This window comes from Vanellus vanellus (genome assembly GCF_965231255.1).
Source record: "Vanellus vanellus genome assembly, chromosome: 6".
Taxonomy (NCBI): Eukaryota; Metazoa; Chordata; class Aves; order Charadriiformes; family Charadriidae; genus Vanellus; species Vanellus vanellus.
Window position 1 is genome coordinate 45,937,573 of NC_138911.1, and position 27,467 is coordinate 45,965,039.

A 27,467-nucleotide genomic window follows, 5' to 3' on the forward strand; every position below is an offset into this window, starting at 1 on the left:
TTTTGTTGTTTGTTGGTTTTTTTTAATGAAGGGACACAGAACCTGATATTTTTTTTTCCCCATAGCAAAGAACCTCCAAGCCCCTTGTCCTCTTTCTATAAGCAAAAAAAATTAATCAAACAACAGAATACCATGAAGCCAGCTGACTATACACATATTTCCCCTTCTTCCCTTGGAAAATAAAAAAAAGACTCTGAACACAGGAGAATGAGTTTAAACATTTATTTAAACAGAAACTCCAAACCACTCCACCCTTTAACCTTTCAAAAAAAGACAATGACAAACTAGTTTTCAGCCAGAGTGTCAGAGCAGGCATAAGTTGTGTTCCACTATAACAACTCAGTAGCAATACTAGCAGGAGACCAACACATACGGAGCTAGCACTGCAAGAAGGGGAGAAGTAAAAAAGGTTTGAAACTGCTCAAAGGCACTTCTGCCCACTTGCCCTTCCGTTTTCAGCCCAAGACGAAGGTGCTGGCTTTAAACTGCTTTTTTGGTTGCATAGCTGGCTGGTGTGAAATCTGTGGTCTGTAACAGGCACAACCTGGATAGCGTGAATCCTCTAAGGCACATATGAGATTGTGGAGCACAGGGCATCCTCTGTCAGGGACCCTAATCCTCCACTAGATCCAAGGGGAATCCAGTCTGTGCACCTAGCTTCCCAACTGCAGAGCATTGAGAAATGAGGATAGCAGTGCACTGCAGCAGAGTGACTCCCATCAGCTGGGTGCTTGCTTATTGGACATGGCTTAGGCTCAACTCTTAACTCCTCAAAGGCGCTGCTGCAACATGACCAACTCAATCATTTCTAACCGCAACAACAACCCTCAAGCCGGGACCCTAACCTGAGAACTGGCTCCAACACACACGGCAGAAAGGACAGCAGAGTCACGAGGGCAACCAAGCCATGTGGTCACGCCAGGGCACCCAACGCTCACCACCTGCAGAAGGGCTGTCCTCCTAGCCTTCCTTCGGTAATGATGGTGGGGCACACCGGTACAATCCTCGCCCTTGACACTGCACTGGAGGGACTGCACTTGAATCAGCTCCAAGATACTAGCAATAGGCACCAAAGAAGTATTTAAGGAGCATGAGTTACAAGCAGAATGGTTTGGCATCTACCTCTAGAGACAAATGGGGAACGCTGGATCCCTTGGAACAGTCTCTCAAAAGAAGTAGCATAGGACAGGTGATAGGATATCCAATAGACCTAAGGCAATTCTGGTGACATCCCATCAGTAGGGATGGTTTAAGCCTAATGAAATCACAACTCCATTCTCACAGTAAAGGTGAGAGGGACTCAGGACTCCTTAGAGGCTTCATGTAAAGTAGGGGAGGCTAGCTGCTCCCAGGGATCCTACTGATCTCAAAAGCTTAATTCAGAGTCAGTTTGTTAATAAATTTAAGGGGAATAAAATTAACCTCATTCTCTTAGGAAATGAGGAAATCTTGAGTATCAGACCATGCCTCTTCCCATCTCCAACTTTCTTGGGAAAGCCTTTTGCTTCTAGGACGGTGAATTCCGGACAGAGACTTGATCATTCATGGTCATCGGGGAAGGCTGCATCCTGTGACCACGGCATTAATGACCTATTCTGGGTAGGAAACTGCATTCCAGCTTCATCAAAACACTGAGTGGAAAAACACTGATTCTTCCCACACCCACACAGAGTGTGGGCACCAGGGGCTGAGCAGAACAGAAGCCAAGCAGGGAGCAGCTACGGGCTTATGCCAAGAAACCAGAAGCTCTGGCACCTAAACCAAGTTGAACAGCTGGAACAAGAAATGGGTGACTTAGTCTGAGGCCCAGATGCTTGTCATCTGGTTGGGAAGCAGGTGGTCTGAAACTGAGAACCAGAGATCCCATCACAGACAGTCCCTGCTACTGCTATTTGAAACACCCGATTCATTCATCTTGGTACATTGCCTGGAAGTTGGAAAGCTCTAGGCACCCAGAATAAAGCCTTTAAACTCTGTCTATACAGGCCACTGGACACAGCCATATGGCCAGAAGTTGTGCCTCAAGGCCAGGGACATGCTGTCTACCATTATCTCCCAAACAGGAAGATCTCCACTGCCTCCAGAATAAGACATTCTCTGCTCCCTCTGCCCCTAAGCAGGGAGAGGGTCCCAGTCCTTCACCCCTCTGTAGTGAAGGTGGCGAGTCTTAGGGTTCAGCCAGCTTCAGTACAAAACACGTCTCCTCTCATCTAGAGATGCAGTGATGAATACTGGGGTCCCAAAGGCAGCTCCCAGGAAGCAGTGAAACAATGAAAGGGCCACAAGCCGCTACTGGAGCCATCACTGTAATGGGGCCGTTCTGCCTCACGTGCAGAATTGACAGATAAGGTACAAAGAGGAGCTGCTGCTGCTTCAATCACTGAGCTGGCCTAGAGCTCGGGGGCCCTTCCCCTCTCAAACTCACTCCTAGTTCATATCAAACGTACATGGGTGCTGCTCTGGAGCCTCCAGCCTCGCTCCTTGTCTGCGAGTGACCTGAAGCCAGGAAAGCCGCTCTCTGCATTCGGTTAGTGTGCTGTGAAGTTAGATGGATCCCAGTGGGCTCAGGAGACTAGAGGCTGGAGCGGCACGAGTCCGTTCCCAGGAGACACCAGGAATCTGAATCCAAGTCAGGTTTTGGATCCACTTCCATCTCCTCTTTGGCTGTTTGTGTTCCTTTGGAATGAACCTCCACCTGCCAAAAGACACAGCAGTTATCCAAACAGCTCTAGGACTAACTGCAAAGAAGCTAGGAGCTGCGTAAGGCGCAGTTCCTATTCTTCACAACCATTTGGGACTCTCCAAGACATCTGACTGCCCATTGCTTCTTACCAGGAGAAATAAAGGGGAATCCCAGGTCCCTCAAGGACTGGGCTGTCCTCACAGTAAACTGTCATCTTGGCTTCATTTCTGTTGCTACTACCAGGGCCCGCATCAGCAGCTCAAACAAGAGACAGGCACCATGCTCAGTCCCCCCATTCTGCTCCAAGAGAGACATCTGTTAAGAGCTGCTTCCTTCTGCACAGCCTCTACTATCTATGCAGGAGCCAGGATCAGCATAGTGAGCCTTGGGCATGGATGTGCACCCAGGTAATGGGTCCTCACCTGCTGCATTCCCTCCGTCCCCCTGCAGAACAGCTGGAGTTGGGCACTCAGACGAACAGTTTCCTGCTGCAGCTTCTTCTGATCATCCAGACACTGTAAAACCAGGCCTCGGAGGTGTGTCACCTCCATTTGCAAAGCACTGCACATGCAGCCCACAACAGGAGATGCAGCTTTCCCTTCACCGTGTGGCAGGGTTGGAGTCAGGCAAGTAGGCTGCAGACACACGGAGGGAAGTCAAGTGAGGTTTGAGTGCAAGGCCAGGAGTTGTATATGCCACAAGAAGAAACCATACACAGAACATGTCACCCTAGCTTGTTTCTAGGCTTCCCAAACTTCTAGCAGCCAAAGTCAGCAAGCTACTAGAGTCAGTAAGTCTTCAGTACAAAGCCACTAAACTCCCTCTTTTTTCTGTAAAAGCTGCTCCTGTTCTCCCATCACCAAAATCCATCTGGTTTACCTCCCTTTCCCTAAGACTGGGATCTGTGCCTCCTCTTTGGACAGAAAACTCCTGGAATAAGGTAGTCTCACAGGTTGCAATTTCCCCAGGATTTCCTATAACAGTTCTTCCTATCTCTCAGCAACTTCTGGGCCCTAGGCTTCTCTTTTTTTCCCCAATTGCATTAACCACATTTTTCCACAGAACTGATCTCATTATTTTAAATCTGACCAACTCCCAGCTTTGTGTTCTAGATTCCAGTGAATTGTTCTCTTTGCAGCAGCATCTCTGATTATAAACAGCCCTCTTTTCCTCATCCAGATGAATTAGGCTGATCAAACACCCTCTTCTCAGCTCTTCCCATAATTCAAACATTACCATTTATGGTCCCCAACAGCTTCACTTGGGTCCCCCAAGCATTCACTTGGATAACATTACCCAGGGCTCCGTTTTGGGCTTGTTTAATCCAACAGGTTCCTCAGAAGCCACTTTGAGTCCTTGAAGTTTCTGATAAGGGAGCGTCTCCTTTTCGGGCTCTGAAGATGCCATGCTTAGAGGAAAGGGGCTGTCAGGCATGGGGATGAATTCAGCGTTCTCCAGCTCCTGGATATACAAAAGCAGCGCAGTCAGGCCTGCCTGCCTTTCTGCAGCTGACTTCATCTCCTCAACCAATGCACCAACACCCTCTTGTGGTTAAAAAGACAGTGAGGCGTAAAGGACTTCCCACACAGCACAGCTCTGAGAACCTTTCAGAGCATCCCTTAAAGGTGGAAGGGGCCACCCGCTTTTCCCCAGCCTAGATCCTCATTTTAAGGCATTTTTGAGATGCCACATTACCTTCCGCAGCCATCCAGGGCAGGAGCTGCTGTCAGCACTGTTGCCTCCCTTAGCTTCTGTGGTGCTGATCCAGCCCCCCAACTCACGATCTGCTTCCATGGTTCCCCGAAAGCCTCCACTGGGATTGGGAGTCTCCACTTCCTGTTCATTATCCTCTTCCTCTCCTCCTCCAGTTGTGCAGCTCTGAGCCACTACCAAACAAGAGTGAAAACTTTATGCTTTCCCCACCTCTGCTATTTCTGTTGCCAAACCCCAGCTGGAGCAGAGAAGATGCAGAAATTTGGGCTGTGTGGCCACAGTGAGAGCACATGCTAGCAACATCTCTCTTAACAGCTTATCTCCTACCACTCCTTGCAGGCTTCCCCAAAAGTGCTTGTGTACAGCAGTCTTTTGCAGCTTCTTTACCCCAGCCCCCCCACAGGTCCAAAAAACTGGACTCCAGCAGTTGCCCCATAGCCCCCCTCAGTGAATTCCTCTCAGCTTTTCCTTGTCAAATTGAAGTTCCTCAACTACAAAGGCCTTGCTGCACCCGTGTTCTTCCTCCTCTGTTTCAGTTCTTTTTTTCCCCGCTTTAGGCCATCCCTTCCAATGCACGGCACCAACCAGACTTCCTCCCTCTGACCTCTTCTGTGAGGCCTCTCAAACACAGAGAAACCATGCTGCAGGACCAAACCGCACCCACTCAAACTAACCACTGAACAGACTTAGGCCACAGCTCCCCTGGGCAGGTTACTCACCAGTACCAATGGACAGGCCACTGCTGTTGGATCGGATTGTTTTAGAGTTCAATACCTTTTCTGCAAGGAGAGAAACATGCTTTCAGTTAGACTACCACAAGGAAAGCAAGAAAACTCCTACAACAGCACACAACAAAGCCAACGTTGCAGGCCTAGAGTTCAGAGCAGCTTGCTAACATTCCCCTACAGCAACCTGACCTGTTCCCAGGCAGGATTTATAGTCTAGGCCCTGACAAGCAATATGTCATCACAACCAAGATCCCAAAATTTCATCCTAAACTTATACTTACCGACAATGATGATGGTGTGCCAGCCACGGCATGACAGGTCTGGAACATGATGCAACGATCCAAATATTGGCCGAGGCCACGAGGTACAAATATCTGAGCCATGAGCTCTCTCAGTCGATGTCATTGCCAGACGCCCATTCCCACCGTTACCCCAGGCAAAGATATGGTTGTCTGAGGAAAGAGAGATTCAGGAGCCTCAATTAACTCCCTCCCTCTCTGTAATTGCTACAAGGATCACAGCCTCTCTGCTCTAACTGCTATCCCGAAGTATCTAATCCACCAGCTCCATTTTGCCAGTGGGAGAAAAAACTGATAATGAAACTACAGGCAGCCACCAAGCCAACACTCTGCAACCCCAAGGTCAGCAAATACTTGGTGCTGTACTGGGACAACTAACAGGGCCAGGCAGCCCCAGCCTAGGAGGATTTCTATATTTCAGTGCAGTGCTGCGGGGGTGGTATAGAAAATGCTCAGTGGGAGCCTGTTAACCACCCTGCAGATGCAGTTCAAAGGAACCCACCACAACTTCGCAAAGACCCACTCACCGTCAGTAGCAGCTATGGTGAATTCATCTCCACATGAAACCCTGATCACCTGCTTACCCCCCAAGGGGCCTCCCAGCAGGTTAATTCCCAGGTGCTTCTTATAGTCCCCAACACCAAGCTGTCCGCACTTGTTGGAGCCGAAGGTCAGCAGGCGGCCTCGCTCTAAGAGGAGGAAGGAGGAGACAGTCACAGCGAGGGCCCAATGCTGGAAGCAGCCATGCATGCAGAGAACTAGCAGCAGCAGCCCATGACCAGGAAGGACTCTGCTGAGAAGCCAGACAGGCTGGGAGGGGACAGTGCCAGCCAAGAGGAATGGCTTCAGCCTGGAAACATCTCCCCAGCAGCTTCTCCCGTTGCTCCCATTTTCCGATGCTGGGGGTTGGGACTTCTCACAGCCCTCTGACTGGTGTCACTGCGGCAAAGCCTAACTTGGTCATAAATGATTCCTCTGCTATCCCAGAGCATGATTCTTCCCCAAATTTCCCTTCCCCCTGCCCCCTCTCCCTCCCCCCCCTTTAAAAAAAAGGAAGGCTAACCCTAAACCTAATGTTGCTGCTTCAACTGGCCAGGAAGCAACACTGCTGAGGAACATGAGGAACAGGAATCCTGGATTCCTGGAGCAGGCATAGGCCCTGCTGCCAAGAGCACAACCCTCAGTGTCAAGGGCCAGGCTGAAAGGACAAAGCTGATGTAAAGTAATACAGCAATCAGTATTCACTTCTTGACACATAGGGCTCACCATCAATGGAAGCTGTGTGTGTCTTCCCTGGAGAAATGGTACGGATCTTGTAGAAGGACAGCTGCTTGGCCAAAGTAAGGGAAGTGGCATATGGCACCTCACAGTATGTCTGAGAAAAGACATGTGGGTAAGCACAGAGTGAAAAACCACACATTCATCAGCTAAGACCTACTCAAGCAGGTCTTGGCAGACCGTCTAGACAGTACCAACATGGGTATGGTAAAGAATTGCCAGAATCCATGTCACTGGCCAAGTCGTCCGGGAACAGCTTGCTATCTGTTTCACTACCTCAGATCTGACATAAGCCCATAGGGCAGACAGGAAACTGAGGAACAAACTGCCTCTTTCTACAATTCCAGTATCCATTGTCTTGGCTTGGAACTGACAAATTGGCACAAAACTAATGAACGCCATGTCACTGTCACAGGACCTCCAATTCCCTATATACTACTGACTGCTGGAAGCTGGACCCAGGGACCCAAATGGACTTACGTCATGATTGATTATCCCTGATGTGCACTGATTCAGGCCCAGTTTGTTGAACTCGTTGAGTCCACATGCCAACACTTTGCCTGTCTGTGTGAGCAGGAAAGTCCCATCACAGCCACAGTGAACGGACACAATGTTTAAGGTCTTTGGAACATCCACCTATGTGAAAAAAAAATATATCCCAAGAAAATCAAAAACCCAACACCTACTATATAGAAGATAGCACATGAAAAACATATCAGGTTAGAGCAGTGGTTCAGCTCGTCTGGGCACTGACAATACCCAATCCAGTTATTTTGAATGAAGGTGGAAGAATATCATAAAGTCTATAGCATACTGAAACTCTGGTCACTATACAGAAATTCAAGGCATTCTAGACCTTGTGTGCCGACACTGGTGAGCCAGCACATAAACCAGAAATGTGGTACACAGCACTTCTGGCCAGCTGGGGTGTACAAACACCAGACCCAGTTAGCCGAGCAGGGCTGGATCTGTGCTGTGTGGGTGGGATACTCTGATCACAGACGCTTGGCTTACTGGCATATCCTTTTTGGTTTCTAACCCTGAATGGGTTAGGTTACTTCAATTACCCCTAGCACTGTATTTCAAGAGGGTTTTACTTTCAACTCATCTTTAACTCATTATGTCAAATTCAAAGACTCCCAGTTGTTTGCACTGCTGTGAGTTTCCTCTACAGACCCGACATATGCAATTTGGTATTTCCTACTACGATTTCTACATTAAGTTCAACATTTCCTGTTCCAGCTTGGAGATCAGAGCAATAAAGCTCTATGGCATGATGCTGGCTGCTTTGGGAGTGGCATGTCTCTCTGCCATGATCTCTATGGACAGATGAAACAAAATAAAGTCAGGAAGTAAAGTTAAAACCTTCATAAACTCTATGATACCTCAGAAAACACACTGGAACCTCAGACAGTCAATATTTCCAAACAGCAACTAATTTGGATTTATGCCCATGCAGATTTTGAGAAGAAGTAGTCACAGCCTACCTTCTGAGGGATGTAGTGATCTTCTTCTGAATCCAAGCCCAAGCGCCCTGCACCAGTGAAAACACTGCAGTTAGAAAGGGTTAGGTGCCCATCCCTAAGAAATGGTATTGTCTTTCCATAGTCCCAAAGCAATCTCCCTACAGAACTAGAAACCTGCTCCCCTGCCTGCATCATTGCCTGCCAATCCTCAACATAATCCAACCCCACTCAGAGAACAACTGTCCTACCCACAAGGAAGCCAAGCGGCACCCTAGAGCTTCCCCAAGGGCTCAGTCCCCAATTCCCCATTCTTACAAGGAAAGAAAGCCCCAAAGAAAGAATGGTCTTTGTCCCCAGGACATACCAGACAGCCCTCACCCAGGCCCTGCATTATACACCTGCACCAAGCCGCTTTCTGGAGCGGGCATGCCCTACTGCCTTTAGGTTCCAGGGAGACTCTACCTACCATACTCTCCACAGCCCCATGTGTAGACTTCTCTGTTCCTGGTCAGCACTGCCACATGGTTATCTCCACACGAGACCTGCTCCACAGGGGTGGTGAGAAAGAAATCCAGCTGCAGGGGCTCAAGCACTTCAGAGCCATAAGCCTTGTCAACGCCAATGCATCCATAATAGTCTGAGCCAAAGGCATATACCTGGCCCTCATCTGAAGGACACAAGAGAAGCTGGGTCAGCACTCAGAGCTTGTATTAGGCTGCATATTAACCTCTTAGGACACAACCAGAGCAACCTCTTTTCTATAATCCTCCTCCTCTTTAGTGCAGAAGAATGTCATCAGGAGAACGTGGAGTCCTTTCTTGTTCACATTAAGATGGATGACCTTACACCACAACCTGCAGCTATTTCAGGCCACCAGTGTCAAAAAATCTGGGGTTGAAGATGCCACTTTCTTTAATAGAAACCCACAAATTGATCCTGCGTCTCCCTAAGTCACTCCTCTAGCACACTGAGCCTCTGAACTTATCTCTGTCAAACCTCTGCTTTTCCAGCACTGGCAAAATAAGCTGGAAACTACCTTGTTGAGAATTATGTTTTCATGGGTAAAGTGAGATTCAAATTCTTCTTTAACAGACAATGCCACAGTTAACACATCTTTAAAAGTATGAGCAGGGTTAGAACTAGAGACAGCTACCAGGTCTCAAGCTTTCTGAATTAAACAGCAAATCTCAGATACACATCTTCTTTTATCATTGCATGACTCTTTCCCCACACACACTTTTGCACACTCTTTCCCCACCAAAAAGGCGCAAAACACCTAGCCTTCTTGGGAGTCAATATCTTCCTCTGTATAATAATGTTGATCTATCTCCACTACCACACCTAATATCCTCAAAACTGAGGCGTGAGTAACATACAGGACTTTCTCCTTTGTGCACAAAGCTGCTCTGCTAATCTTACTGTGAAGGCAAACATCTCCACAGCACAGCAAAGTGAAGGGACAGTGGTCCCCTTCCAGCTCTCACCCGTGATGCACACTGTGAAATCATCTCCACAGGACACCTGGCGAATGGCTTTTCCCTGAAGCTTCTCGACATGCTTTGGCTGCCGGTAGGAGGCTCTGTCTCCATGTCCCAGCTGCCCGTGCAACTTGGTGCCTCCCTGCATATTCTGCAAGACAGAAACATCCGTTAAGGTTATGTATCCACAACTCCAGAGATGGTGCCAATAGTTACAGCACCTCAAATGAACAACAGAAGACAGCAAAGAGCAAGGGAACGTGTGTTAGCTACTCCAGGGAAGAGACTGCTGTCTATGTGGCATAACAGCAGGCAACATTCTAAATGGCAGCACAGGCTTTCAGGCAGTTCTGCACTAATGAGGAGTGATCCTGTCTCAGGCCACCAGCTGATGAGGAATCCCTGCTCCTTTCTCATCCGCCAGGCTACAGAACCCGCTCCCTGCTGCAGGACTGAAATTCACTGTTCAGCTTTCTGACCTACTTTTCTAAATCCTAATGGCTGCAAAGAAACCTATAACATGAAACAAATGTCACTGAAGTGGCCAGACCTACCAATTCTACAGGAAAAACAAAACAACTCTGAGTAGTGTTGAAGCTAAAACTAAAATATTAATAGCCAGCTGGAAGTTTTCAGTAGCCATTCTTGCAGGAACATCCAGCAAATTACTTCAAGTTGCTCTCCTCCTGTTTGGATCTCTTTCTTCTCTCACCCACCTTTTTCTAATCTGTCTTAAGAGACTGTACCACCAATAAAAAAGCCTGTGGAAGCCTGGAGATGCAGAATACCTCCACATCACTGACCATCCAAGTCTGAGAAGACTGGATTCAATTGTTTTAAATGCATTATATGCCAACATTTTTTATTCCCATTAAACTATTGCAGAATTTCCACTCATCACAAAAAGCAGAGTTGTTTAGTATAAGACATCTCTGGTTTCATCCACAAGTTGCCTCACAGATAACATCTGTATTACAACAAGGTCACTCATCCCACCCATTCTGATCTCGGAAAACCGTCCTCAAAAATGCACAAAGCAAACAGACCATTGCAAAGCCTCCAGTGCGTTTCTAGTGCATTTTCTAGGAAAGGGAACAAGAGATGTTTGACTCAGTGTCTGGGCCTACAAGTCCATGACCTACAACCCTCAAGCACACAGCAAGTCTCCAATACACTTCCTGGCATGATGGAAAAATTCTCCCCAAAACACACCTGCCTTGGGAAGCTTGGGTCGGCCCCGAAGCACGTGGTCTCACAGTGTCCACTGCAATCAGATTTCTCTCTTTCCAAGCTGCTCGTCCATATGATTCGAACAGACTCATGAATGGTCAGCAGTGGATCTGGACTCTCCTCTCCCACCCTCACCCCCTTCCTGCAGTTTCTCTCACTTACCACCCAGGTGTAGAGCTCCTTCTCCACTGTCACCACAGCAAAGTGAGTGTTACCAGCACACACCTGGCGTGCACTGCAGCCACTTTTGATGGCATCCAGCTTCTGGGGGGTGGACTTCCCGCCTCCCCAGACATACACCTCACTAGTGCGTGAAGTCACCACTGCAATGGGAGCCTCATTCATGGTACTTGACCTGCACAAGACACCCCCCAAAACACGCATGCTTTTAATAATGGGTTTGCATTCACTATCATCACTTATTTTCCAACAGCTGTCTGTCAGTTTCCCCTTCACAACCATTCATGGTTTTTATTTTCACAAACTGTTCTCTTTGTTGAGTGCTTGTGAGGCCTCAACTGCAATAGAGAGACTCAGGATCAAACCTGTCTCAGAGCAGCAGAGAAAGTAGCCTCCAGGAAGCATTTTTAAAAGCCTACAGTCCAATTTTATGTCATTTAAAAAGACTGGGCTTTCCCTGAATGGCCATGGACCTGTTCTGATTTGTGAAAAATTACAAACAGTCATGAAATCTTGCTTAAATACAGAAGCATTCAAAAGCTTCTAGCTTCCCTCTATTCTCTTTATTTAAATTACAGACTTCCATCTGAGGGCAAAACTATAACTCTTCAATGCAGGTAAGAATCAATTCACAAGCAGATTGCAAAATGGAAGTTGTAATCAAAGCAAACTGTTTGTGAGCAAACCATGAACTGGAACAACTTCACATAAAGTGCTCAGATAGTACTTCCAAGTTTATGAGCAAAAAAAGGTCAAATTCTATCTGACAAATCAACAGAAAAACAGCTATGCATGTCACGGAAGCCATCTGCTTCACAGAGCAACCCCACTTACAGGCTTACTGGGAACTGTGGAGAACCTCTGCATAGATCCAGTTTTATGAAAGATATTTATATTCATTTAATATTCAACATTCAGACAGTCATATTCTTCCTGCTCAAAGGAATCTGTGTGAAAGGAGGGATCTACATTACATTCTCGGATACAGAGGTTGTAAAGACTACATCCTCAGCAGGACAGATTAGAGCTGTATGGGACCCGCTGAGGTAAGGCTCCAGCCATTCATATAAGCAGGATATAAAAGGCAGAGTAAAACATGGGACAATAACCCTGTAACAACTATGTCATATTCCCAGCATTTAGGAATCTTCTAAACTACACTATTCCATTAAGGCATTAAGGTTGTCACAGACTAACACTCTCGGCAAAGTTCCTCTCTGGGGAGCTGTTCTCTCCAGACTTCCTTTCAAGCACATGCTCAAATAATTACCTTGGTCGCTTATTTGGCCCATTAAGCAGTGTGACTTTCTCTTCCATCTCCCTGCCAAAGAAGAAAAAGCATTTTAGGAAACAGCAACATTGCCCAAAGCAATTTACTGACATACAGAGACTGCTTTTCTTTCCAATAAAATGCTGCTCCCTCTTGGAGGAAATGTGGCAGCTGTTTACCAGCTCACTGCAATACACAGCAAGTAGGGCAGAAGTAATGTACCATATAGCTAACAAACTTCCAGGAGAGCTGAGGACAACTATATATATATAAAGGCAAACTGTACACATTTGTTTCATCCTTAACTACGGAGGGTGGCTAACCGCGACTGCATTGCTTCAATGTATATATATACACACACACCAGAACGTGGCCAACCAATACTCATATTGCACAAGAAGGACTTTAAATTGCAAAATATTATCAGGATTTGGGCTTTTACCAGTGAATACAGCAAGATAAAACTCAAACTTTGCTGACTACCAAGTAAAAGAATCTTGGTATAAAGGACTACATCTACTGCCCCCAGGAATTCTGGTCCACCTTTCATAAAAAGACAGTATGTGCAGACTGATGGTCAAACTACGCTAAAATGGATCACTTTCAATGCAACTGACTCCGGAAGAGGGAGGCAACAAAGGGAGAAAGCACAGGTCCCTCTAAATTGCATGAGATGTATATTTTGAAAGGTCTTTTCCATGGACCATAGGAGGATCTAAGGGTAACCCTTCATTCAGAAATCTGAAGAGTAGGAACAAGCACTTCTCAAATGAGCCTCAGAAAGGGGTGCCTCAAGGTTCTCAATACAACAGCTTGTATGACAAAGGATACAAAGACCTTTCTCACTGTACCCATGCACCAACAGGCATAGGGACTGATCAGAAGACAAGACTCCACTTCTCTCCTAAAGAGCATGAAGTGTACTTCAACAACTCCCTTGCATTGGGCAAAATTAACTTAAGGACTTTGCTTCAAAAGCATGAATGCCACTAGTCTGCACAAACCCTCCCATTCTCCCTGACACCTGTCCAGGTTTCAGGCAAGACCATCTGATTACCTCCTGCGTTTGCTGAGAAGGGGATGTTCAAGCAGTTCATCTGCTGTGGGTCTCTTCTCTGGATCCTGAAAGAAGTGAGCAACAAGTCATTCTCTGGGAAATGCTGATCCTCTTGGGCCAGAAGACCTCATTGAAGCCTGCACGGACCTCCTTCCCTGACTGCCTTCAGAAGGGAAAGGAATTAATTCAAATATTTGGAATGAACAGGGATAAATGCCAGGGATGCACAGGAGGGACCTCCACACTCTGAAGGTATCAATAGTATGTTTGCTTTCAGGAAATTAATTCCTTACAGAAACCCAGAGTCATGGTCAGAAAGCCAGAACCTGAGGAGACTGTACTGAGACAATGCTCCTACCTCCGCAGCACTGCATTAGAAAATAACGGCTTCCTCCAGCCCATTAAATAATCGTCATCAGAGTAAACCCAGCACACCTCCAGAGCCTGCAGGACTGAATGGCATCTTGAGACAATGCTTTCAGAGGACTGGAGGAAGCCCAGCCTTAGTGATGCCTCAGGCCTCACAGAAATTATCCTGCATCAACAGCCCTCATGCTGAAACAGGCATGTCATTCCCCTTCACCCCTGAATTTCATGGCATAGGCAGCAGGAAAGGGGTGTCTGAAAATTAGAAAGTGTTTCACCAACCTGATCAAGGCAGGAATTCACCATCTGGATCAGCTCTCGGGAGTAGACAGTGGAATCGACCTCCATGGCTCGATTTCCCTGTACAATCTTCACACAAAGGTTCAGGGGATTCTAGGCAGAAACCAGAAACCAGCGGTAAGGGAACTGAACCAGACAAAGTGTCCAACAGGGAAAGATACTACAGCTCACCATTATTTTCTTCCTCCTCCTCTGATTAGGACATATCCTTCTTCTTCCCTGCCTAGCAGGTTCTCCAGAAACCCAATAATAATTCCTGCAGAAATAGTACCTCTGATAGCTAGGACTTGGTGGCAACATCCAGCTTTTCACCAAATTCCCTAACCATGGAGTGAAGATAGGTTTCTCCCTGCATGGAATCTCCTGCACCACATATTGCCATTGAAACACTGCACAGTGGCAAAGTTACTGGGGACTCGGCAGCCATGATGAGAGGAAGTCAGGAAAGGACTGTATTTTCACATTGTCTCCCTAAGAGTCACAAAATCTTGCACCATAGCAGCTAGCAGCTTTTCCCATCTCATGGCACAAGCAGGCAAATTGCATATGCCAGCCAGAAATGCTCCCTTTCACCTTCCCCATGCCACCTTAACCACACTTCTCTTGCACCCAAACTTTGAGAAGGGGTAACAGGATTAAATCCTATGAAATCCGAAGGCTGGAAGTTTTTGCTACGGGATGCTGCACAGAGAATTCACAGCTAGCAATGCTGAAAAAAAAACCCAAAAGACTACACAATCACAAACTTCCTCCTTGTAGAGACAAGGATGTTTGATTCACAGTCATGATACAAACCAGCACAGCTTTTATTCTGTATCTAGTAAACCCAGGGCTGCAGACAAGGTTTGGCAGAAGCCAGAGAGGCACCTGCAGTGCAGGGTAGCGGAAATTGTGCAGACATTTTCTCTGGCTATAGCTGGCACTCCTAGGCCACTGTTTTCTCAATCAGCAGATTTAAACAACAATGAAAGAAAAAAATGAGTTAAGAAAGCTATGAGCCAAGTGTGAATCTCAGGGTGATAAAAAGTAACATTACTCAGTTCATCCTGGTTTGCGGACTTACAGTAGCATCAAAGGTCCTCTTCAGAGTAAGCAGCTCAAAGATGACACAGCCTACAGCCCAAATATCTGATTTGAAGTTGTATTTCACACCCTGACAGAGTTCTGGGGACATGTAATATGGAGTTCCCACCAGCTAGGAAAAAAGAACATTTGAAAATCAGAAATGATCCAGCAGCCTTCAATTCAGGAGCTCTGCATCCATCATGTTCACACAGGCCCATGAGCATCACAGCTAGACACAGATCTGACACAGCACAGAATCACAGAATCACAGAATTATCAGAGTTGGAAGGGACCTCTAGAGATCATCTAGTCCAACTCTCCTGCTAAAGCAGGATTGCCTAGAGCACATTACTCAGGACTGCATCCAGGCGGGTCTTGAAAATCTCCAGGGAAGGGGACTCCACAACCTCCCTGGGCAGCCTGTTCCAGTGCTCTGTCACCCTCACCGTAAAGAACTGTTTCCGTGTATTCGAACGGAACTTCCTGTGTTCTAACTTGTGCCCATTGCCCCTCGTCCTGTCACTTGGAACCAATGAAAAGAGCCTGGCTCCATCCTTCTTCAACCCACCCTTAAGATACTTGTATGCCATAATAAGGTCTCCCCTCAGCCTTCTCTTCTCCAGGCTAAAGAGTCCCAGCTCTCTCAGCCTTTCCTCATAAGGGAGGTGCTCCAAGCCCTTAATCATCTTAGTTGCCCTTCGCTGGACTCGCTCCAGCAGTTCCCTGTCCCTCTTGAACTGGGGAGCCCAAAACTGGACACAGTATTCCAGTTGTGGCCTCACCAGTGCCGAGTAGAGGGGGAGAATGACCTCCCTCGACCTACTGGCCACACTCTTCCCTATGCAGCCCAGGATTCCATTGGCCTTTTTGGCGACAAGGGCACATTGCTGGGCCATGGATAATTTACTGTCTACAGCACTGAAGTGACACAGATGACATACCCCACCAAAGTGCTGGAGGGATGGGAACAACAAGTACTCTTCTTCCCTTCTCACCCACAAGCCTGTGCCTGAGTTTCTTAGAAGATCCTAGACACCTCTCTCCTCGGATCCTGATGTGGTACGTACTTCTCAATAGACTAGTAGTCATAAGAACACTGCAAGAACTTGCCCCTCTCTTATATATAATACATTTAGAGGTAGTCAGGGGCTTACATACTGACCAGGCATACATAAACGCCCAAGAGAGGTCAAAGGAAAAGTAAACCCCTAAAAGAGGTCAAAGGAAAAGGGATCAAGCAAAGCTTCCAAACACAGATGCCAGCCCATGGCTATGGAGCCACTCTGTCTGATTTCAAGGTATTGCCAGGACAAAGGCTACTCTGTCTCCAACGAAAGAGGTGTTACTTTTGGGTCACTAAGTAGAAAGCTGGCATGAGTCCCACGTGAAAGGCTTTCACTTGAGAAGTGGGCTTTCCTGAACAACTGGTTTAAAACAAACACCTCACACCACACACAAAACCCCAAACCCCAGCACTTTAAATACAGAAGCCCTCCCAGCTACAACAGAAATAGTGGCATAGCTCAAAGTCAGAAGGAGACACAGAACAAACGTGATAAAAGGTGCAAGAATGAATCTTGCAGATTAATGGAGCTCATTCACTAGCAAGCAACTAGACAGCAAAATAAAATGAGAAAGACTGAATTTGGAAGAAGGGGAAATATTTATAGTTGCCATCTTTTCAACTCTCTCAGCAAAGCTCCAAGAACTACAAAGCTTGCCTTTCATTAGGCTCTGCTAGTACGCTAGATACCTAATGGGCATGTTCAGAATCAATCATCTCCCTTCCATTTCCCATTACAGAGCGTAACAGCTATAGGGCTATGCAAGTCCTAGTGACAGGAAGGTTTAGAAGCCCACCTACCTGGAGTATCATATGGAGAACTACAAGACTGCACCTAAACCTTTTTTAAGCAAAGGATAATGTAAGATTTCTGCAAGAAAGACACAGATATACTTTCTGTATCTACCTTGATAAATGGAGAAAGAATGATAAAAAAATCAGCATTTAGTAAGCAAGGCATAAACATTTTACAAAACTGTAATGAGACTGTTACAATTACAAATACATGTTTTGCACTCATTTCACACAAAAAAAATTACTTCTAGACCACCACTGGTCATTAGATCACAAATTGAGCGACTAGCCAGAATGAAACACAATTGAAGGTATGTAGCTCACAATTTTTCAGAAGTGAAAAATGAAAAAAAGAAGCTCATCAGGTGTATATGAACACACACAACAGGCAAAAACAAACCTGGAAATTCATAGCACAGACTGCACCTTCTCTGAAAGCCAGAATGCCATGAAAAATGTGATGAAACAGAAGTGGTTTTGCTGCAGCCCAGCTTAGTGAGGGCTTTACACAGTAGCCTTGAGCTCCTGCTTACTGTGCAACTGCACAAGAGCGCTTGTGTTCTGGAAGGAGATTGGCAAGTATTTAACCACACATCTGAACAGAACACTTGCATTAAATCTAATAAAATGGCCTGGTAAGGGGAAGTGCAAGCTGGCTTGCCTCCCAAACAATAATAAAGGCCTTTAGCAGATAGAAGCTCCAGACATTGTCTCCCTTTCCAAGCCTAGTGCTCACCACAGAAATTAATGGAGCTGGGAAATCCAAGCTGAGCCTTTCAGGTGCCTGCAATACAGCTTACCCTGTGTCATAACTCTCGCTGCGAAACTGCTTTCTGGAAGGATCTGGAACAAAGCCAAACTTGACAGCCTTCTGGTAGAATCAGTCTCTCCTACAAAGCTTTGCCCCCCTCCAAGAGCATTACCAATAAACTGTACACCTGGTTACCGTAAGAAGCACAAGCGCCTTTCTTGCTTCTTTGTAATTCAGTTCAGAGCCTGAGTATTAAAGAGATAGGAGACATACCTATGGCACAGTGGAACGTCAGGCAAGCTATCTCAGACAGCTGAGGCAAAATGCCCCTGTTAGCAGAGCAGCACGACCAAATTAATTTAACTTGCTAAGCGGGCTCAACTAGCCCAGAGGAGAATGCTGTACCAATGTGACTATACTGCCAACTCTGTACCTTCGGATAGCACCACCTTCGTGTTACATAATTCACCTTTGGAAGTACCATGCCTAGGTATCAGGGAAAGCACAGCAGTGCTCTCTAGCACCGCTATACTGGCTCTGGCATAATTCCATGCCCACAGTGGCCCTCCTCTTTAGTCTACTGCTGCTTTGCAGAGAGACAGACCTCCAAAAGGTAACCTGGGAGCAAGGATAACTGCAGCCTGCAACACACCAGCAAATATGCCAATGTTAGTGAGATAACATTGAGGGAACTTGAGAGGAGAGGGAAAAGAAAACCACAGAAAACAAGCAGCAAGAATGTACAGCATCCCCAGTCTTTTGCAAGGCACGCAGTGATGAAAGAAAAATACACCTCGGTATGCACACAAAGACGACAGATACTCACAGTCTCAGCCATGGAGTACTCAGAGTTCAGCTTCTTTGCCAACCCATAGTCTCCCAATTTAATCAGGTTTGCCTTGGTTAGAAAGATATTTAATGTCTTTATATCTCTGAAAGGAAAAAAAAGAAATGCAGACACCCAAATATATTTCTGGATTTCAGTTTTCCACACACTACTATACCTCCCCCCCAAAACAAGGTACTTGCTACTCTGCCGGCACTCTCACACACATACACAGAGCTCTCCAAAAGCAATTTGACTCCAAGTACTGGGGCAGTAACTGCAGTTATCCATGTTTTATCACATCCCCATGCAAACACAACACAGTCTAAAAAGCTCAGGCTCAGACACCTATGTAAAGGCCACAGATCAAAGATAGTTCTTTTCCCCCTCTCAAGACTCTTCTCATATGAAGGTCACTCAGCAGGTCTTATTTTTCCTGGTTTTATAAATAGACCCAAGCCAGGAGTTGCTGAGCTCACTAAAAACATAAATGTATACATGAATATGTATGTATGCAAATATAAACACACACACAGAAGGTGTGAAACAGATGCCACTCTGGAACTTAATAGTAACATCCTTCCATCTTATGCCTCAAGAACAATTCTTTATAACATGACTTACTGCTCCCATAAGATCAAAAGGCTGATGGCCACAGAAATGTTCAATTCCAAACTCATGGAAAAAACTCTCCCAGACAGAATAATTTATGTGTAGTCTCACAGATCAATAGAAGATGCTGTAAATACACAGAGGAAGCCCCCGCAGCATGATATGCTTCCCATGGCCGACACTTCATAACACCCCCTTTTCCTAACGTACCATCAACAACTTCCCAGTGTAGATCGGGACAACATCAAGTAAAGCAGCACTTTGCATTCATCCACTTGGGGCATCGCAAAGTCCTGGGTCACTCTGACAATGTCTGCAGCAGAAGGAAATCACTGCAAACATTTAAATAACTGTTCAATTCATTATCATGGAAGGATTTGGGACCACACGTGTTCGTAGACTGTGAACCCTGCCATGAAGATGGGCAACAGAGGTAGTAAGCAGGAAATCACTGCAAAGCAGGACAGACATGACTTCTGCTTTAGGTCAAAAACTTAGGCACTACTTTATTGAGTGTAGGGTACCAACCCTTCATTAGTAAGGCTTGCCAATTACCAAAGATTCAGAATGGCAGCGACCAGGATGCTATCCCACAGAAAACATCCTCACACAGCTATGCTCATTAGTTAGAGAAGGATGTTGTGCAGCACACAACCCAACCACACGGGAAACAGCTGTCTACATGTGCAGTACTCCCCAGAACATCACGGCCTCCGTGAAGCACATGTAAGCCATGAAATTCACCCCTCCCAAATAGAAAAGGGCAACAGAAAAAGGCCATTAGCTACTCATTAAAATCTCAGAGTCAATGTCAAAATTACCACTGCCAGAGTACAAGCTATATTACTTCCTTAAGTAACAGGCCAAAGAAATGAGATTCAGCCAAATGCAGGACAAATCTTCACATGGCTTACATCACAGCACTGGACCAATGCAAAGTCTTCATCACTGTCAGCCTCCAGGAATTACAGAAGGATGTCCATGTTGGTTTGAAGCTATTAATTGTGGAGCGGGTAGGAAGTACCTTTGGCCTGTGGTAACTGCTCTTCCTACCCACTTTAGCAAACATCATTTATGTGCTATGGCAATAAAGAGCCAATTTACTTCCTTCCTACATGGATTAACTCTTTTTTCACAAAGCTACAGCATCAAAGACAGCAATTCCATTTTCATATACAAAATTTCTTGCGCATTTATCACAACACAGTTTGTAGCCCAATAAGAATTATTTACAGAAGGATATTTTAACACCTGGGCAGCCCAGCTACGCTTTGGAAAACAGCTCAGTGCTTGCTTTAAACACAGAAGCAAAGGCTACTCAAAAGAGTTCTGCACTCACATCCATGAACCGTGCTGGTTACCTTAGCTTCACCATATGCCACACTTACCTGTGAAGAATTCCTGCTCGATGAATGCAGCTCACAGCTGATGCAATTTGAAAGAGATACCAAACCACCATCTGCAAACATAGGAATAAAAGTCTTATGTGAGGCTTAAAAAACTTCCCCCCAAACCCCAAACGTCCCTGTCACACAGAGGTACAGCAAGAGGGCCTGACCACACTATTTAGATGCTCTTTCAGGAATATGAAAATTTAGAACATCCTGTTTTGGAAATCTCTGAAAAGATATTCCAAAAGGTAGATTGTTCTAGTGCTGTTCATAGTGTCTATCCTGACAAGTGTCACAGAATTCAATGAGTTAAAAGACTTAGGAATGACAGCTAATGACCACCTGGGAAAGACCTACAGTTGGGCTCTCTGGAATACACGCTGTGACTATTTAATATTCACCATAAGCCGGAAGGCCTTAAAAGTCCTTATATAAGATAACTAAGTGTAATCATTGACCACTTCAGCATGAGGTGGAAGTAGACAGCAGAAAATAATTTTAAAGAAAAAGAAAGAAAAAGAAAAGGAAAAGGGACAAAAAAAAAGTGAGATGGCGAGACAGATTCAAGGTAATTACTCAGAAAAGAACCTATAAAATAGTGAAGAAAAGAGAAATTGAGTACCAACCAGGAAGAAACACAGAAAGAGGTTTTAAAGTTAAATGTTAGCCCAGACGATAAGGTGACCAAAGTCAGTTGAACGCTCTCTTTCATTATGCCTCCCTTGGAAGTTTATACTGCTAATAGACAGCCAAAAAGGAAAAAAATAACTTTCTGATAGTCCATAAATGCTTGCAATATTCAAGAAGAGAGGAAGGATATACACAGAAATTCCCTACCAGCACTAAGGAAAAAATGTTGTATAAATACTCAGATAACCAGACAGATCCCCCAAACATTAGGCCAGCCCACTGCTCCCTCATACCGCTCCAAATTACCTCTTCTTCAAATAACTTGTCTTTCTGCCGCAGAATCTTATCGTAGAGGTTCCCTCCTGTAATTATAAGTGAGTGAGAAAGTCAGAGAGGTTCATCTTAGTTAATGGCAGCAGTTACTCTGCTCTGGTACTGCTGGGAATACTCAAATCCCCTAATGAATGATGATCTGATGAATCACTACAGTTCTCCCTCAGCAGTCTTCATTTAAATTGGTCAGGCACTCACAAAATTAAGTTCTTCTTCCACCTAAGAACTTCACTATTATATTTAACCTTAAGCAGAGATGATTCTTTTTTAACACTACCATTTAACACTCTGAAGCGTGAATCGATAAGATAGGCTAGCAGTCCCTTCTTTTTTACCTGTAAGCGCTTCTTGTGGTATGTAAACATTTATAACCTGTACACCAAATCACGTGAGATTGTGCTGCTCAGCATTATCTCTACATAAATAATACATTAAAAAAAGATAAAGAAAGCAATTATAAATTCAAAGCAGTCCCTGAAAGCACAAGTTACTGCCTTTCCTCACTTACTGCCCAGCTCTGACCTGCCTCTCTCCTTCATCTGCCCTGCCAAATACATCAATGCAGAATTCACAAAGCGTTGACAACCGCAGCATCATCAACAGAAGCCTGAAATCAGCAGACTCTTCAGGGTACCTCAGAACTTCAAGACGGCAGACTGAAAATCAAGGAGAGCTAAAAGAAATGATGCTGGGGGCTGCAGGCAGTGAGACTCTCGGTCAGATTAGCATCCTACCAGTAAATCCCAAATCTCTGATCGCATCCTGTTGCTATTCCATTTCCATTATCATATATTATGTCCTAATAGTAATGGCACACCAGGCCCTTTCCCATTCCCATGGGTATGGTGCAGGACAGCTTTCTGCTGTACAATTTTCACAGGCCTGTCAAGTTGGAGATGTCCAAAGCAGGTCACAGTGGCTCCTTTGCCTCCTTGAGGGACCTATTTCAGACTTGCGTGTTAGGAAGATTTTCCTGATATTCTACTTAAGATTCCTTTTGCTTAATTTCTTCTCATTTTGCCTTGCTATAACCTCTCAACTTTTCTCTTTTCTGCCTTATGTTTCCATTTGCAAGTTATCTACAAATCACTCTTCTCATTCACAACTTAACCAAAGTATTCATTTCTGCTTCTTCTTACGAACCTCTTTCCTAGTGATTCAGACTACGCAGGCTTTTAGTGAATGCTGTTCCTCATCTCTGATTTTTTGCCATCTTTTTTTGCAGCTTTTCTGAACCAAAGAGCAGCATGACAGGTACTACATCACCAAAATCCTACACAAGGAGACCAATTAGCTCTTGACTCAAATAACCAATACCTCTATGTACATATACTAAAAACAAAACCAAATTACTTTATTCTTCTTTGTTTCATCTAACCACACCTAACCTTCTGACATTTTATTCTCTCTTCAACAAATACATTTTATAGGATATTTCTTCCCAAATCTATTTCGGATGTATTCACTGATCTTATCCCATGATAAATCCAAGTCTTATGGTACCATGATACACGTACAGAACTATAGGCAAATAAATGAGCAACTTGGCTTCCTCCCCTGTAAAATGGGGCCAATATTTACTCAAACTTGAAAGTCTTTCCTAGATCTCCAGAAGAGATGTGCCAATTAAACAGTAAAACCTTTGAATTCTGAGGAGTGTCTAATAGCAACTAGTGCAGCTGTACTTTAAAAATTACTCACAAATTATCTCGGACTTGTACACTGTAACCAAAGCCACAGAAACAACTTATTAACACATTGGCAAAACCAATATCCATAAGTCTAAATGAAATTCCTTCTTTCTCATGTCCCCAGTTCTACACCACTCAGACATATTCAGGCAACCCAGGCTATATACTCATCTCTTGATTATTGTCCCAAAGTAAAACAAGCGGTTTAGAGACACTAACAAACATGTACAGACATCGGTACTATGCAACTTCATTCTCCAGTGAATTTATAATGGCCCCAACCATGCTGTCTTTCCAGGGCAACTAAATAACTTACACAGAGTACTTCTAAAATAAATGGTGCATCAAAGAGCTAATGTTCCCCTACTCTTGCACTGGACTCCACTCTGCATAAGAACAAAAAGCAGAGAAGCAAAACCAGCTTTGGACAACCTGTCAACCAAGGCGCTTGACACCTTTCAGAAATACTTTGAACAACTCTGTTGTCTTCCCCAACTTGTCCCAGTGAAAGCAATCCGTCCAAGATGATGACAACACAATGACAGCCTTTACCACCAAAAAAAAGTTTCTGCTGATAAGCCAAGGTTTAAAGTAATCCCCAAACACACAGAGGATACCTAATCAGGGGAGCTGTCCCACTCATCCAAATAGGAACCACATTGCAGCCCTAAGCAGGCATCCTGTTCTAGCAGTGTTAGCTGTACATGACCTCCTCTTCCAGCTGTCTAAGAGCAGCTGCAACTCAGATCCTCATGTGAAATCCTTCTACCTCTCCATACCAGCTGGGACTTTCCCCCGCAAAGTCCAAACAATACCAACTTATCTACTCTTGGATGGAATTTTAAAGTTTTCTCCACCACCAGAAGGGGTGCATTTTTTTTTTTAAATAGTAAACATAGAAGCTGATAGCACAAGGCAGGAAAAAGTCCTGATTGCAGTGTGCCAGTAGATTTTTAAGCTTTGATTTATAATTGCTGAATGGAGAGATGCTATTTAAGAGACACTACTGAAAAACAGTCCTGCTCTGTACTGGCAGAGAGACATGAATATCCTCATGGTCTTTTCCAACTGTCCTCCTGAAAGAACATAGCAAGGAGCATATAAGTGTACATTACCAATAAACCACTTCTTCCACTGTACCAGTTACTCAGATGACTCAAGAAGATCTGCCTGCACTAACTACTGGGCTTCTTTATTTGGCACCTGAGACACAAATCAATGAAAAGGGTTTTCAGTCTCTTCTTCAGAAGCTACATGGCAGAATTCACCTCCACTCCTCCACTCCCCAGAGGACACCCCAGGAATACTCCCTGAAGGTTCTGCAGGAGGCTGACTCAGAAACGTGGCAGCCGCCTGTTTGTAAATGGGAGTAGGGATCTCACCATTACAGTACTCCAGCTCAATCAGCAGTGTGGTGTTATCCATGAAGTGATTGTAGTACGCGATGATGTTCTCATGCTGCAACAGGGCAAGGATAACGATTTCGTTCAAAGCATCACGACGCTCCTTTTCTGACAGCCGGGTAAGGTCCACCTCCTTCCACACTACAAGTGAGTCATCCTGAAACACAAAAACATCTTTTAATTAAAAACACGCTACTATGAAGAGAACAGTATGTGCCTTTATAGCAGGAAATTAAAATTTCAGGAAAGGTAAAAAGACTTTCCTGCCTCTCACAGATTTCAGACAAAGCTTTTTTTTTTTTTTCACAACAATAAGTTTTGAGGTTTGTCGCTGGGAATAGCAATGGCCTGAAGCCATCTTTCTAGCGGGCCAGCACTCACTTTGGAAAACAAAACAAAAAAAAAAACAACCCACCACCAAAAAAACATACTATGAGGTTTCCAGGGAGACACAGAGTTTGGTTTGTTTCAATAAAGACTAAACATACTCCAGTTCAATAAAGGGAGAACAGCGTATTTCCAATCCCAGAACCGTAGGATACTGTACAAGACCATAAGCCATTACAAATACCCAGGTATTCTAAAAAAAAAAAAATCAAGGAAATGAGAACAAATTAGTTTGCCCTTGTTAGGCTCACCCACATTGTCAGACACGCTATGAGTGATCTGTTAAGTGAACAGTGTTCCTGTACAACTATTTGAGCCCTGATGCCTCAGGGTGGCCTTCCCTCAGAAAAAACCTGAAGGACTTCCCTTGGGAACCAAGTCAAGTGCTTTTCTCTGACAGACGCTAAAAAGCACGACTACAATCAAACTGGATGGGATTTAACAACTTGGGAGCAACAGGAGGACTGGCTTTTCTGCCAGGTGCCCCCGATTATGCTGAAATGCTGGTCACGCGAGAGTTACCTGTATGAGATGCCCCCATGTCCTTTGTGACTGGAATAAAACATAGAAAAACGAGGAATCTATTAGCATCAGAAGAGTTTCCACGTCTCCCTACCAAACTTTAAGGGACTGAGAGATTGGCAGTGCTTAAATGTGCCAAAACCCAAACCCTGCGCCCCTCGATACCGAGGGCCCAAGTCATCGCTTCGCACCCGGGGCTGTTGTCACCCCAGGGGGCTGTCAGTCAGTCAGTCAGCCGGTCACCCCAGGGAGCTGTCAGTCAGTCAGTCACCCCAGGGGGGCAAGCCCCGCTGTGGCTCTCCGGGGCCTCCAAGCACCCACCTCCGGAAACCACCCCGCTCGCCCTGACAGCGGTCCCCGGCCCTCCTTGGAGCAGCCCCCGGAGCCCCCTTCCCCGGGGGGAGGAGGAGGAGGAGAGGAGCCCCTCGCCCGGCGGGGCCCCGGCCCGGCCCGCCCCGCCGCCGCCTCCATGGCAGCCTACCTCGGTGCGGCGGTAGAGGGTGGCCTCGCCGAAGGCGCCGCGGCCCAGGGTGCGGATGGGGATGTAGTGCAGCTCCTCCTGCTCGCCGGGCAGGCCGCCGCCGCCGCGGGAGCCGCCCCTGCCGGAGGACTCGCTGCCGAAATCGGAGCTGATGGAGTCGCAGTGCCGCTCGTACTCGCCCAACGACATGGCGGCGGCGCGGCCCCGCTGCGGCCCGGCTCTCCCTCAGCGAGGCCCCGCGAACCCGACGGGCTCCATGTTGGCTCACGCCGCCGACCCGGAACCGCTTCCTGCCGCCGCCGCGACCTCCCCGCTCCCGCCTCCCGCCGCCGCCGGGCCCGGGCTCAGGCCCGACCCGGCCCCGCCGCCTCCCCAGAAGCGGGTTCGAAGCGTGCCTTAAACCCATCGCCGAAGCCGTTTCCCGGCTCTTCCCCCGGCGAAACCCGGGCGAAGCAGGAGCTGCTGCAGAGAAGAAGCTGCTTTGCTTCCCAAGAAGTCAGGAGTTCAAGGTTATTGCCCTAAAATTCCTTCAAGTTATGTTTTGGTAATAAAACAAACAAACAAACCACAACCAAAACTGTCTGAAGTAACCGATTTATATATATATGAAAAGGTCATTACTGTTTCTTCCCACACAGGTGTTAATTTTTCTTTTTCTTCACTGTACTACACAATATATAATACTGAAAAATAATTGCTGCAAGGAAGAACACACAGATAGACACCACAGCTGTGTCCCAGGCTCAGAGATCTGCTGGGGAGATGAGGGCATCTCCGGCGGTACACCTTTCACACCATCAATAACACATAGCCGTGTCCCATACTGAGCCACTCTTGACTTGTGATGTCTCTCTAACCAGGATGAAATAAACTGAATGTGTCATAAATAAGATTTTAGATCTGGAGCTGCAATAACTTCTCTGTCATAAGGAAGTATTAGCAGCCGTAATCTTAGGCAAGTGATTTATTTTCTTCATGGATAACGCACACCATCAGCATTTCAATATTTTGTTTTCAAAGTTCAGCAGTTGCAAGCACCGATGGGAAAGTGGAGTTGAACGATAGGGAGCGTTCACTTTGGGACAGGTGATCCCACACTTACAGGAGACATCAGGAGTATCATACAGTATCATACAAGTTCTGCCATAAAATGATCACAGTAGTATTAGCAGCTACTATCAGATTCAGCCACCCCACAGTGTTGCCTTTACTATGCTTTAAGAAGCAGGGCAGTAATTCTTGCATTAAGATGCCCCTATGGGAAGTAACAGCTGCTGCCCACTCAGGTCTATTGGAATATGACTGAAAAACATACACCCGACTGCACTGAATTTTTTTACTTGACCATTTAACAAACTCATACTACCCAGAGGCAATGTGCCATTCTACCTCTTGCAAAATTATTACCGAAGGATGAATGTGGATAAGGGTAGGAACACTCCCATTTACACCAAATCAAGTATCAGCCT

At 45.7% G+C, this 27,467-nt stretch overlaps 1 protein-coding gene across 2 annotated transcripts; it reads right to left on the reverse strand.

Annotated features, from left to right (window-relative positions):
- Nucleotides 1-208: 208 nt before the first annotated feature.
- NEK9 (NIMA related kinase 9) lies at nt 209-26,187 on the reverse strand (the record flags this gene model as incomplete). Of its 2 annotated transcripts, none has more annotated exons than XM_082485893.1 (22): nt 209-2,692; nt 3,106-3,318; nt 3,980-4,144; nt 4,379-4,569; nt 5,116-5,175; nt 5,406-5,576; nt 5,951-6,112; nt 6,690-6,798; nt 7,182-7,337; nt 8,189-8,235; nt 8,634-8,834; nt 9,652-9,796; nt 11,038-11,230; nt 12,326-12,376; nt 13,383-13,447; nt 14,031-14,141; nt 15,112-15,243; nt 18,549-18,654; nt 20,549-20,619; nt 21,488-21,543; nt 24,588-24,765; nt 25,999-26,187. In XM_082485893.1, 22 exons carry the CDS (start codon nt 26,185-26,187, stop codon nt 2,573-2,575), a joined length of 2,892 nt encoding a protein of 963 aa, XP_082342019.1. In that variant the 3' UTR covers nt 209-2,572. The 2 variants fall into 2 exon arrangements, with proteins under 2 accessions (XP_082342019.1, XP_082342018.1); XM_082485892.1 differs by having other exon boundaries at nt 209-2,695.
- Between the last annotated feature and the right edge of the window lie 1,280 nt (nt 26,188-27,467).